Source organism: Oncorhynchus nerka, linkage group LG14 (assembly GCF_034236695.1).
Source record: "Oncorhynchus nerka isolate Pitt River linkage group LG14, Oner_Uvic_2.0, whole genome shotgun sequence".
Lineage (NCBI taxonomy): Eukaryota > Metazoa > Chordata > Actinopteri > Salmoniformes > Salmonidae > Oncorhynchus > Oncorhynchus nerka.
The window spans coordinates 98,369,420-98,383,687 of record NC_088409.1 but is presented as its reverse complement, the minus strand read 5'-3'; the positions used below and the strand labels follow the sequence as shown (position 1 = coordinate 98,383,687).

Below are 14,268 nucleotides of genomic sequence, written 5' to 3'. Positions count from 1 at the left end.
AACTACCTATCTGATAGCTGGAGATAGCAGCTATAATAACTACCTATCTGATAGCTGGAGATAGCAGCTATAATAACTACCCATCTGATAGCTGGAGCTAGCAGCTATAATAACTACCTATCTGATAGCTGGAGATAGCAGCTATAATAACTACTTATCTGATAGCTGGAGCTAGGGTTAGGGTCAATAGGACTCTGCTAAGAGCTGTGATTCTCCTGTCTTGGCGGTGCTGGCTGGGCGGCGCTGGCTGGGCGGCGCTGGCTGGGCGGCGCTGGCTGGGCCATGCAGACTGGGCGGCGCTGGCTGGGCGGTGCTGCCTGGGCCATGCAGACTGGGCTGTGCTGGCTGGGTCATGCAGACTGGGCTGTGCTGGCTGGGCGGGGCTGGCTGGGCGGTGCTGGCTGGGCGGTGCTGGCTGGGTCATGCCTGTGTCTCCTTGTATAGTAAGTAGTCTGTAGGCCACAGCAGAGTAGATGGCTGTCTGATGTACCGGTCCTCACAGCAGCAGCACCAGAGTAGATGGCTGTCTGATGTACCGGTCCTCACAGCAGCAGCACCAGAGTAGATGGCTGTGTGATGTACCGGTCCTCACAGCAGCAGCAGCAGCAGAGTAGATGGCTGTCTGATGTACCGGTCCTCACAGCAGCAGCAGCAGAGTAGATGGCTGTCTGATGTACCGGTCCTCACAGCAGCAGCACCAGAGTAGATGGCTGTCTGATGTACCGGTCCTCACAGCAGCAGCACCAGAGTAGATGGCTGTCTGATGTACCGGTCCTCACAGAGTAGATGGCTGTGTGATGTACCGGTCCTCACAGCAGCAGCAGCAGAGTAGATGGCTGTCTGATGTACCGGTCCTCACAGCAGCAGCACCAGAGTAGATGGCTGTCTGATGTACCGGTCCTCACAGCAGCAGCACCAGAGTAGATGGCTGTCTGATGTACCGGTCCTCACAGAGTAGATGGCTGTGTGATGTACCGGTCCTCACAGCAGCAGCAGCAGAGTAGATGGCTGTCTGATGTACCGGTCCTCACAGCAGCAGCACCAGAGTAGATGGCTGTCTGATGTACCGGTCCTCACAGCAGCAGCACCAGAGTAGATGGCTGTCTGATGTACCGGTCCTCACAGCAGCAGCACCAGAGTAGATGGCTGTCTGATGTACCGGTCCTCACAGCAGCAGCAGCAGAGTAGATGGCTGTCTGATGTACCGGTCCTCACAGCAGCAGCACCAGAGTAGATGGCTGTCTGATGTACCGGTCCTCACAGCAGCAGCACCAGAGTAGATGGCTGTCTGATGTACCGGTCCTCACAGCAGCAGCACCAGAGTAGATGGCTAGCTGATGTACCGGTCCTCACAGCAGCAGAGTAGATGGCTGTCTGATGTACCGGTCCTCACAGCAGCAGCAGCAGAGTAGATGGCTGTCTGATGTACGGTCCTCACAGCAGCAGCACCAGAGTAGATGGCTGTCTGATGTACCGGTCCTCACAGCAGCAGCACCAGAGTAGATGGCTGTGTGATGTACCGGTCCTCACAGCAGCAGCACCAGAGTAGATGGCTGTCTGATGTACCGGTCCTCACAGCAGCAGCACCAGAGTAGATGGCTGTCTGATGTACCGGTCCTCACAGCAGCAGCACCAGAGTAGATGGCTGTGTGATGTACCGGTCCTCACAGCAGCAGCACCAGAGTAGATGGCTGTCTGATGTACCGGTCCTCACAGCAGCAGCACCAAGTAGATGGCTGTGTGATGTACCGGTCCTCACAGCAGCAGCACCAGAGTAGATGGCTGTCTGATGTACCGGTCCTCACAGCAGCAGCACCAGAGTAGATGGCTGTCTGATGTACCGGTCCTCACAGCAGCAGCACCAGAGTAGATGGCTGTTTGATGTACCGGTCCTCACAGCAGCAGCAGAGACTGTGGGAAGAACATGAAGCAGTCGCCTGGAGCTGACTCAGCTCCTGCTCTCTTTAGCTAGCTGGTCGTGTCAGGATTCTACACAGGGTTCTAAACAGGGTTCCACACATGGTTCTACTCAGGGTTCTCCACATTGTTCTAAACAGGGTTATACACAGGATTGTCCACAGGGTGCTTCACAGGGATCCACACATGGTTCTACTCAGGGTTCTCCACAGTGTTCTAAACAGGGTTATACACAGGGTTGTCCACAGGGTGCTTCACAGGGATCCACACAGGGTTCTTAATATAGTTCTCCACAGGGTTCTAAACAGGGTTCCACACAGCTTATTAATCAGGGTTCTAAACAGGGTTCTACTCAGGGTTCTAAACAGGGTTCTACTCAGGGTTCTAAACAGGATTCTAAGCAGAGTTCTCCTGGTCAACCACAGGATGAACAGGGGATATTGGGGACAGACATAGTTAATGTTCGTAGAGAGAAATACTTACAGAAGCCTGAAGATACTTCCTCTTTATGAAGTCATTTATTCATCAATATTTACACAGTTGAGACAATTGTAACATATACACTTTCTTGTGTTTGTATATTTAAATTATTACTTTTTTTGAAGGGTATGTGATATTTTAGTCCCAAAAATATTTATGATATTTGACTTTTTAGCACCGTGAAATCTGGTACTTAAACTCGTTATCTCATTACACTATTGTCTGAAAGCCACTGTTGTCATCCTCAGCTCTAGTTAACATAACCATAACCTCTAGTTAACATAACCCTAACTACTTAAACTCGTTATCTCATTACACTATTGCCTGAAAGCCACTGTTTCATCCTCAGCTCACAGTGTACCTGGGGAAGAGGGACTTTGTGGACCACGTTGACCTGGTGGAACCCGTAGGTAAGACCACCCTAACCATAACCTCTAGTTAACATAACCTCTAGTTAACACAACCCTAACCATAACCTCTAGTTAACATAACCCTAACCATAACCTCTAGTTAACACAACCCTAACCATAACCTCTAGTTAACACAACCTCTAGTTAACATAACCCTAACCATAACCTCTAGTTAACACAACCCTAACCATAACCTCTAGTTAACACAACCCTAACCATAACCTCTAGTTAACACAACCCTAACCATAACCTCTAGTTAACACAACCTCTAGTTAACACAACCCTAACCATAACCTCTAGTTAACACAACTCTAACCATAACCTCTAGTTAACACAACCTCTAGTTAACACAACCCTAACCATAACCTCTAATTAACATAATCTCTAGTTAACACAACCCTAACCATAACCTCTAGTTAACATAACCCTAACCATAACCTCTAGTTAACACAACCATAACCATAACCTCTAGTTAACACAACCTCTAGTTAACACAACCCTAACCATAACCTCTAGTTAACACAACCCTAACCATAACCTCTAGCTAACACAACCTCTAGTTAACACAACCCTAACCATAACCTCCTCTAGTTAACACAACCCTAACCATAACCTCTAGTTAACACAACCCTAACCATAACCTCTAGTTAACACAACCCTAACCATAACCTTTAGTTAACATAACCTCTAGTTAACACAACCCTAACCATAACCTCTAGTTAACACAACCCTAACCATAACCTCTAGTTAACACAACCCTAACCATAACCTCTAGTTAACACAACCTCTAGTTAACACAACCCTAACCATAACCTCTAGTTAACACAACCCTAACCATAACCTCCTCTAGTTAACACAACCCTAACCATAACCTCTAGTTAACACAGCCCTAACCATAACCTCTAGTTAACACATCCCTAACCATAACCTCTAGTTAACACAACCCTAACCATAACCTCCTCTAGTTAACACAACCCTAACCATAACCTCTAGTTAACATAACCCTAACCATAACCTCCAGTTAACATAACCTCTAGTTAACACAACCCTAACCATAACCTCTAGTTAACATAACCCTAACCATAACCTCCAGTTAACATAACCTCTAGTTAACACAACCCTAACCATAACGTCTAGTTAACATAACCCTAACCATAACCTCTAATTAACATAACCCTAACCATAACCTCTAGTTAACAGAACCCTAACCATAACATCTAGTTAACACAACCCTAACCATAACCTCTAGTTAACACAACCCTAACAATAACCTCTAGTTAACACAACCCTAACCAAAATCTCCAGTTAACATAACCTCTAGTTAACACAACCCTAACCATAACCTCTAGTTAACATAACCTCTAGTTAACACAACCCTAACCATAACCTCTAGTTAACACAACCCTAACCATAACCTCCTCTAGTTAACACAACCCTAACCATAACCTATAGTTAACACAACCCTAACCATAACCTCTAGTTAACACAACCCTAACCTCTAGTTAACATAACCCTAACCATAACCTCTAGTTAACACAACCCTAACCATAACCTCTAGTTAACACAACCCTAACCATAACCTCTAGTTAACACAACCCTAACCATAACCTCCTCTAGTTAACACAACCCTAACCATAACCTATAGTTAACACAACCCTAACCATAACCTCTAGTTAACACAACCCTAACCTCTAGTTAACATAACCCTAACCATAACCTCTAGTTAACACAACCCTAACCATAACCTCTAGTTAACACAACCCTAACCATAACCTCTACTTAACATAACCCTAACCATAACCTCTAGTTAACACAACCCTAACCATAACCTCTAGTTAACACAACCCTAACCATAACCTCTAGTTAACATAACCTCTAGTTAACACAACCCTAACCATAACCTCTAGTTAACACAACCCTAACCATAACCTCCTCTAGTTAACACAACCCTAACCATAACCTATAGTTAACACAACCCTAACCATAACCTCTAGTTAACACAACCCTAACCTCTAGTTAACATAACCCTAACCATAACCTCTAGTTAACACAACCCTAACCATAACCTCTAGTTAACACAACCCTAACCCTAACCTCCTCTAGTTAACACAACCCTAACCATAACCTATAGTTAACACAACCCTAACCATAACCTCTAGTTAACACAACCCTAACCTCTAGTTAACATAACCCTAACCATAACCTCTAGTTAACACAACCCTAACCATAACCTCTAGTTAACACAACCCTAACCATAACCTCTAGCTAACACAACCTCTAGTTAACACAACCCTAACCATAACCTCCTCTAGTTAACACAACCCTAACCATAACCTCTAGTTAACACAACCCTAACCATAACCTCTAGTTAACACAACCCTAACCATAACCTCTAGTTAACACAACCCTAACCATAACCTCCTCTAGTTAACACAACCCTAACCATAACCTATAGTTAACACAACCCTAACCATAACCTCTAGTTAACACAACCCTAACCTCTAGTTAACACAACCCTAACCTCTAGTTAACACAACCCTAACCATAACCTCTAGTTAACACAACCCTAACCATAACCTCTACTTAACATAACCCTAACCATAACCTCCAGTTAACACAACCCTAACCATAACCTCTAGTTAACACAACCCTAACCATAACCTCTAGTTAACACAACCCTAACCATGACCTCTAGTTAACACAACCCTAACCATAACCTCTAGTTAACACACCATATTCTTATCGGCAGACTCAGTAGCCTCGGTTTTTCGGATGACTGCCTTGCCTGGTTCACCAATTACTTTGCAGACAGAGTTCAGTGTGTCAAATCGGAGGGCATGCTGTCCGGTCCTCTGGCAGTCTCTATGGGGGTGCCACAGGGTTCAATTCTCGGGCCGACTCTTTTCTCTGTATATATCAATGATGTTGCTCTTGCTGCGGGCGATTCCCTGATCCACCTCTACGCAGACGACACCATTCTATATACTTCCGGCCCGTCCTTGGACACTGTGCTATCTAACCTCCAAACGAGCTTCAATGCCATACAACACTCCTTCCGTGGCCTCCAACTGCTCTTAAACGCTAGTAAAACCAAATGCATGCTTTTCAACCGATCGCTGCCTGCACCCGCATGCCCGACTAGCATCACCACCCTGGATGGCTCCGACCTTGAATATGTGGACACCTATAAGTACCTAGGTGTCTGGCTAGACTGCAAACTCTCCTTCCAGACTCACATCAAACATCTCCAATCGAAAATCAAATCAAGAGTCGGCTTTCTATTCCGCAACAAAGCCTCCTTCACTCACGCTGCCAAGCTTACCCTAGTAAAACTGACTATCCTACCGATCCTCGACTTCGGCGATGTCATCTACAAAATTGCTTCCAACACTCTACTCAGCAAACTGGATGCAGTTTATCACAGTGCCATCCGTTTTGTCACTAAAGCACCTTATACTACCCACCACTGCGACTTGTATGCTCTAGTTGGCTGGCCCTCGCTACATATTCGTCGCCAGACCCACTGGCTCCAGGTCATCTACAAGGCCATGCTAGGTAAAGCTCCGCCTTATCTCAGTTCACTGGTCACGATGGCAACACCCATCCGTAGCACGCGCTCCAGCAGGTGTATCTCACTGATCATCCCTAAAGCCAACACCTCATTCGGCCGCCTTTCGTTCCAGTACTCTGCTGCCTGTGACTGGAACGAATTGCAAAAATCGCTGAAGTTGGAGACTTTTATCTCCCTCACCAACTTCAAACATCAGCTATCTGAGCAGCTAACCGATTGCTGCAGCTGTACATAGTCCATCGGTAAATAGCCCACCCAATTTACTGACCTCATCCCTAAACTGTTTTTATTTATTTACTTTTCTGCTCTTTTGCACACCAATATCTCTACCTGTACATGACCATCTGATCATTTATCACTCCAGTGTTAATCTGCAATATTGTAATTATTCGCCTACCTCATGCCTTTTGCACACATTGTATATAGACTCCCCTTTTTTTTCTACTGTGTTATTGACTTGTTAATTGTTTTCTCCATGTGTAACTCTGTGTTGTCTGTTCACACTGCTATGCTTTATCTTGGCCAGGTCGCAGTTGCAAATGAGAACTTGTTCTCAACTAGCCTACCTGGTTAAATAAAGGTGAAATAAAAAAAATAAAAAATTAAAAAACCTAACCATAACCTCTAGTTAACATAACCCTAACCATAACCTCAAGTTAACACAACCCTAACCATAACCTCCTCTAGTTAACACAACCCTAACCATAACCTCCTCTAGTTAACACAACCCTAACCATAACCTCCTCTAGTTAACACAACCCTAACAATAACCTCTAGTTAACATAACCCTAACCATAACCTCTAGTTAACACAACCCTAACCATAACCTCTAGTTAACATAACCCTAACCATAACCTCTAGTTAACACAACCCTAACCATAACCTCTAGTTAACACAGCCCTAACCATAACCTCTAGTTAACACAACCCTAACCATAACCTCTAGTTAACATAACCCTAACCATAACCTCTAGTTAACATAACCCTAACCATAACCTCCTCTAGTTAACATAACCCTAACCATAACCTCCTCTAGTTAACACAACCCTAACCATAACCTGTAGTTAACACAACTCTAACCATAAACTCATCTAGTTAACATAACCCTAACCATAACCTCCTCTAGTTAACACAACCCTAACCATAACCTCTAGTTAACACAACTCTAACCATAAACTCATCTAGTTAACATAACCCTAACCATAACATCCTCTAGTTAACACAACCCTAACCATAACCTCCTCTAGTTAACATAACCCTAACCATAACCTCCTCTAGTTAACATAACCCTAACCATAACCTCTAGTTAACATAACCATAACCTCCTCTAGTTTACACAACCCTAACCATAACCGTCTCTAGTTAACATAACCCTAACCATAACCTCCTCTAGTTAACAAAACCCTAACCATAACCTCCTCTAGTTAACACAACCCTAACCATAACCTCCTCTAGTTAACACAACCCTAACCCTAACCCTAGTTAACACAACCTTAACGATAACCTCTAGTTAACATAACCCTAACCATAACCTCTAGTTAACACAACCCTAACCATAACCTCTAGTTAACATAACCCTAACCATAACCTCCTCTAGTTAACACAACCCTAACAATAACCTCCTCTAGTTAACACAACCCTAACCATAACCTCCTCTAGTTAACACAACCCTAACCATAACCTCCTCTAGTTAACTTAACCCATCCATAACCTCCTCTAGTTAACATAGCCCTAACCCTAACCCTAGTTAACACAACCTTAACCACAACCTCTAGTTAACACAACCCTAACCATATCCTCCTCTAGTTAACATAACCCTAACCATAACCTCCTCTAGTTAACACAACCCTAACCATAACCTCCTCTAGGTATCACAACCCTAACCATAACCTCTAGTTAACATAACCTTAACCATAACCTCCTCTAGTTAACACAACCCTAACCATAACCTCTAATTAACACAACCCTAACCATAACCTCCTCTAGTTAACACAACCCTAACTGTAACCTTCTCTAGTTAACACAACCCTAACCATAACCTCCTCTAGTTAACATAACCCTAACCATAACCTCATCTAGTTAACACAACCCTAACCATAACCTTCTCTAGTTAACACAACCCTAACCATAACCTCCTCTAGTTAACACAACCCTAACCATAACCTCCTCTAGTTAACACAACCCTAACCATAACCTCCTCTAGTTAACACAACCCTAACCATAACCTCCTCTAGTTAACACAACGCTAACCATAACCTCCTCTAGTTAACACAACCCTAACCATAACCTCTTCTAGTTAACACAACCCTAACCATAACCTCTAGTTAACACAACCCTAACCATAACCTCATCTAGTTAACACAACCCTAACCATAACCTCATCTAGTTAACACAGCCCTAACCATAACCTCCTCTAGTTAACACAACTCTAACCATAACCTCCTCTAGTTAAGACAACCCTAACCTTAACCTCCTCTAGTTAACAGAACCCTAACCATAACCTCCTCTAGTTAACACAACCCTAACCATAACTGTCTCTAGTTAACACAACCCTAACCATAACCTCCTCTAGTTAACATAACCCTAACCATAACCTCCTCTAGTTAACACAGCCCTAAACATAACCGTCTCTAGTTAACACAACCCTAACCATAACCTCCTCTAGTTAACACAACCCTAACCATAACCTCCTCTAGTTAACATAACCCTAACCATAACCTCTAGTTAACACAACCCTAACCATAACCTCCTCTAGTTAACACAACCCTAACCATAACCTCCTCTAGTTAACACAAACCTAACCATAACCTCCTCTAGTTAACATAACCATAACCTCTAGTTAACACAACCCTAACCATAACCGTCTCTAGTTAACACAACACTAACCATAACCTCTAGTTCACACAACCTTAACCATAACCTCCTCTAGTTAACACAACCCTAACCATAACCTCCTCTAGGTAACACAACCCTAACCATAACCTCTAGTTAACACAACCTTAACCATAACCTCCTCTAGTTAACACAACCCTAACCATAACCTCCTCTAGGTAACACAACCCTAACCATAACCTCTAGTTAACATAACCCTAACCATAACCTCCTCTAGTTAACACAACCCTAAACATAACCTCCTCTAGTTAACAGAACCCTAACCATAAGCATCTCTAGTTAACACAACCGTAACCATAACCTCCTCTAGTTAACATAACCCTAACCATAACCTCTAGTTAACACAACCCTAACCATAACCTCTAGTTAACATAACCCTAACCATAACCTCCTCTAGTTAACACAACCCTAACAATAACCTCCTCTAGTTAACACAACCCTAACCATAACCTCCTCTAGTTAACACAACCCTAACCATAACCTCCTCTAGTTAACTTAACCCATCCATAACCTCCTCTAGTTAACATAGCCCTAACCCTAACCCTAGTTAACACAACCTTAACCACAACCTCTAGTTAACACAACCCTAACCATATCCTCCTCTAGTTAACATAACCCTAACCATAACCTCCTCTAGTTAACACAACCCTAACCATAACCTCCTCTAGGTATCACAACCCTAACCATAACCTCTAGTTAACATAACCTTAACCATAACCTCCTCTAGTTAACACAACCCTAACCATAACCTCTAATTAACACAACCCTAACCATAACCTCCTCTAGTTAACACAACCCTAACCATAACCTTCTCTAGTTAACACAACCCTAACCATAACCTCCTCTAGTTAACATAACCCTAACCATAACCTCATCTAGTTAACACAACCCTAACCATAACCTCCTCTAGTTAACACAACCCTAACCATAACCTCCTCTAGTTAACACAACCCTAACCATAACCTCCTCTAGTTAACACAACCCTAACCATAACCTCCTCTAGTTAACATAACCCTAACCATAACCTCATCTAGTTAACACAACCCTAACCATAACCTCCTCTAGTTAACACAACCCTAACCATAACCTCCTCTAGTTAACACAACCCTAACCATAACCTCCTCTAGTTAACACAACCCTAACCATAACCTCCTCTAGTTAACACAACGCTAACCATAACCTCCTCTAGTTAACACAACCCTAACCATAACCTCTTCTAGTTAACACAACCCTAACCATAACCTCTAGTTAACACAACCATAACCTCTAGTTAACACAACCCTAACCATAACCTCCTCTAGTTAACACAACCCTAACCATAACCTCCTCTAGTTAACACAGCCCTAAACAAAACCGTCTCTAGTTAACACAACCCTAACCATAACCTCCTCTAGTTAACACAACCCTAACCATAACCTCCGCTAGTTAACATAACCCTAACCATAACCTCTAGTTAACACAACCCTAACCATAACCTCCTCTAGTTAACACAACCCTAACCATAACCTCCTCTAGTTAACATAACCCTAACCATAACTTCCTCTAGTTAACACAACCCTAACCATAACCTCCTCTAGTTAACATAACCCTAACCATAACCTCTAGTTAACACAACCCTAACCATAACCTCCTCTAGTTAACACAACCCTAACCATAACCTCCTCTAGTTAACATAACCCTAACCATAACTTCCTCTAGTTAACACAACCCTAACCATAACCTCCTCTAGTTAACATAACCCTAACCATAACCTCTAGTTAACACAACCCTAACCATAACCTCCTCTAGTTAACACAACCCTAACCATAACCTCCTCTAGTTAACACAAACCTAACCATAACCTCCTCTAGTTAACATAACCATAACCTCTAGTTAACACAACCCTAACCATAACCGTCTCTAGTTAACACAACACTAACCATAACCTCTAGTTAACACAACCTTAACCATAACCTCCTCTAGTTAACACAACCCTAACCATAACCTCCTCTAGGTAACACAACCCTAACCATAAACTCTAGTTAACATAACCCTAACCATAACCTCCTCTAGTTAACACAACCCTAACCATAACCTCCTCTAGGTAACACAACCCTAACCATAACGTCTAGTTAACATAACCTTAAACATAACCTCCTCTAGTTAACACAACCCTAACCATAACCTCTAATTAACACAACCCTAACCATAACCTCCTCTAGTTAACACAAGCCTAACCGTAACCTTCTCTAGTTAACACAACCCTAACCATAACCTCCTCTAGTTAACATAACCCTAACCATAACCTCCTCTAGTTAACACAACCCTAACCATAACCTCCTCTAGTTAACAGAACCCTAACCATAAGCATCTCTAGTTAACACAACCCTAACCATAACCTCCTCTAGTTATCACAACCCTAACCATAACCTCCTCTAGTTAACACAACCCTAAACATAACCTCCTCTAGTTAACACAACCCTAACCATAACCTCCTCTAGTTAACACAACCCTAACCATAACTTCCTCTAGTTAACACAACCCTAACCATAACCTCCTCTAGTTAACACAACGCTAACCATAACCTCCTCTAGTTAACACAACCCTAACCATAACCTCTTCTAGTTAACACAACCCTAACCATAACCTGTAGTTAACACAACCATAACCTCTAGTTAACACAACCCTAACCATAACCTCATCTAGTTAACACAACCCTAACCATAACCTCCTCTAGTTAACACAGCCCTAAACATAACCGTCTCTAGTTAACACAACCCTAACCATAACCTCCTCTAGTTAACACAACCCTAACCATAACCTCCTCTAGTTAACACAACCCTAACCATAACCTCCTCTAGTTAACACAGCCCTAACCATAACCTCCTCTAGTTAACACAACCCTAACCATAACCTCCTCTAGTTAACACAGCCCTAAACATAACCGTCTCTAGTTAACACAACCCTAACCATAACCTCCTCTAGTTAACATAACCCTAACCATAACCTCTAGTTAACACAACCCTAAACATAACCTCCTCTAGTTAACACAACCCTAACCATAACCTCCGCTAGTTAACATAACCCTAACCATAACCTCTAGTTAACACAACCCTAACCATAACCTCCTCTAGTTAACACAACCCTAACCATAACTTCCTCTAGTTAACACAACCCTAACCATAACCTCCTCTAGTTAACATAACCCTAACCATAACCTCTAGTTAACACAACCCTAACCATAACCTCCTCTAGTTAACACAACCCTAACCATAACCTCCGCTAGTTAACATAACTCTAACCATAACCTCTAGTTAACACAACCCTAACCCTAACCTCCTCTAGTTAACACAACCCTAACCATAACCTCCTCTAGTTAACATAACCCTAACCATAACCTCTAGTTAACACAACCCTAACCATAACCTCCTCTAGTTAACACAACCCTAACCATAACCTCCTCTAGTTAACACAACCCTAACCATAACCTCCGCTAGTTAACATAACCCTAACCATAACCTCTAGTTAACACAACCCTAACCATAACCTCCTCTAGTTAACACAACCCTAACCATAACCTCCTCTAGTTAACATAACCCTAACCATAACTTCCTCTAGTTAACACAACCCTAACCATAACCTCCTCTAGTTAACATAACCCTAACCATAACCTCTAGTTAACACAACCCTAACCATAACCTCCTCTAGTTAACACAACCCTAACCATAACCTCCGCTAGTTAACACAACCCTAACCATAACCTCCGCTAGTTAACATAACCCTAACCATAACCTCTAGTTAACACGACCCTAACCATAACCTCCTCTAGTTAACACAACCCTAACCATAACCTCCTCTAGTTAACACAACCCTAACCATAACCTCCTCTAGTTAACATAACCCTAACCATAACTTCCTCTAGTTAACACAACCCTAACCATAACCTCCTCTAGTTAAGTTAACCATAACCTCCCCTAACCCCATAACCTCTAGTTAACACAACCCTAACCATAACCTCCTCTAGTTAACACAACCCTAACCATAACCTCCGCTAGTTAACATAACCCTAACCATAACCTCTAGTTAACACAACCCTAACCATAACCTCCTCTAGTTAACACAACCCTAACCATAACCTCCTCTAGTTAACATAACCCTAACCATAACTTCCTCTAGTTAACACAACCCTAACCTTAACCTCCTCTAGTTACCAGAACCCTATCCATAACCTCCTCTAGTTAACAAAACCCTAACCATAACCTCCTCTAGTTAACACAACCCTAACCATAACCTCCTCTAGTTAACACAACCCTAACCCTAACCCTAGTTAACACAACCTTTACCACAACCTCTAGTTAACATAACCCTAACCATAACCTCCTCTAGTTAACATAACCCTAACCATAACCTCCTCTAATTTACACAACCCTAACCGTAACCTCCTCTAGTTAACACAACCCTAACCGTAACCTTCTCTAGTTAACACAACCCTAACCATAACCTCTAATTAACACAACCCTAACCATAACCTCCTCTAATTAACACAACCCTATCCATAACCTCCTCTAGTTAACACAACCCTAACCATAACCTCTAATTAACACAACCCTAACCATAACCTCCTCTAGTTAACACAACCCTAACCGTAACCTTCTCTAGTTAACACAACTCTAACCGTAACCTCCTCTAGTTAACAGAACCCTAACCGTAACCTTCTCTAGTTAACACAACTCTAACCGTAACCTCCTCTAGTTAACACAACCCTAACCATAACCTCCTCTAGTTAACACAACCCTAACCATAACCTCATCTAGTAACACAACCCTAACCATAACCTCCTCTAGTTAACATAACCCTAACCATAACTTCCTCTAGTTAACACAACCCTAACCATAACCTCCTCTAGTTAACACAACCCTAACCACAACCTCCTCTAGTTAACACAACCCTAACCATAACCTCCTCTAGTTAACAGAACCCTAACCATAAGCATCTCTAGTTAACACAACCCTAACCATAA

General features: G+C 42.7%; 1 protein-coding gene across 1 annotated transcript in view; it reads left to right on the top strand.

Annotated features, from left to right (window-relative positions):
* Positions 1 to 14,268, top strand: part of arrb1 (arrestin, beta 1) — a gene marked incomplete at its 5' end in the record, with an annotated part of 66,828 nt that overhangs the window by 1,047 nt on the left and 51,513 nt on the right. Inside the window, one exon of the mRNA XM_065027158.1 lies at positions 2,747 to 2,807. Within this exon, the coding sequence (XP_064883230.1) occupies positions 2,747 to 2,807 (61 nt within the window). The remainder of the gene's footprint in view (positions 1 to 2,746; positions 2,808 to 14,268) is intronic.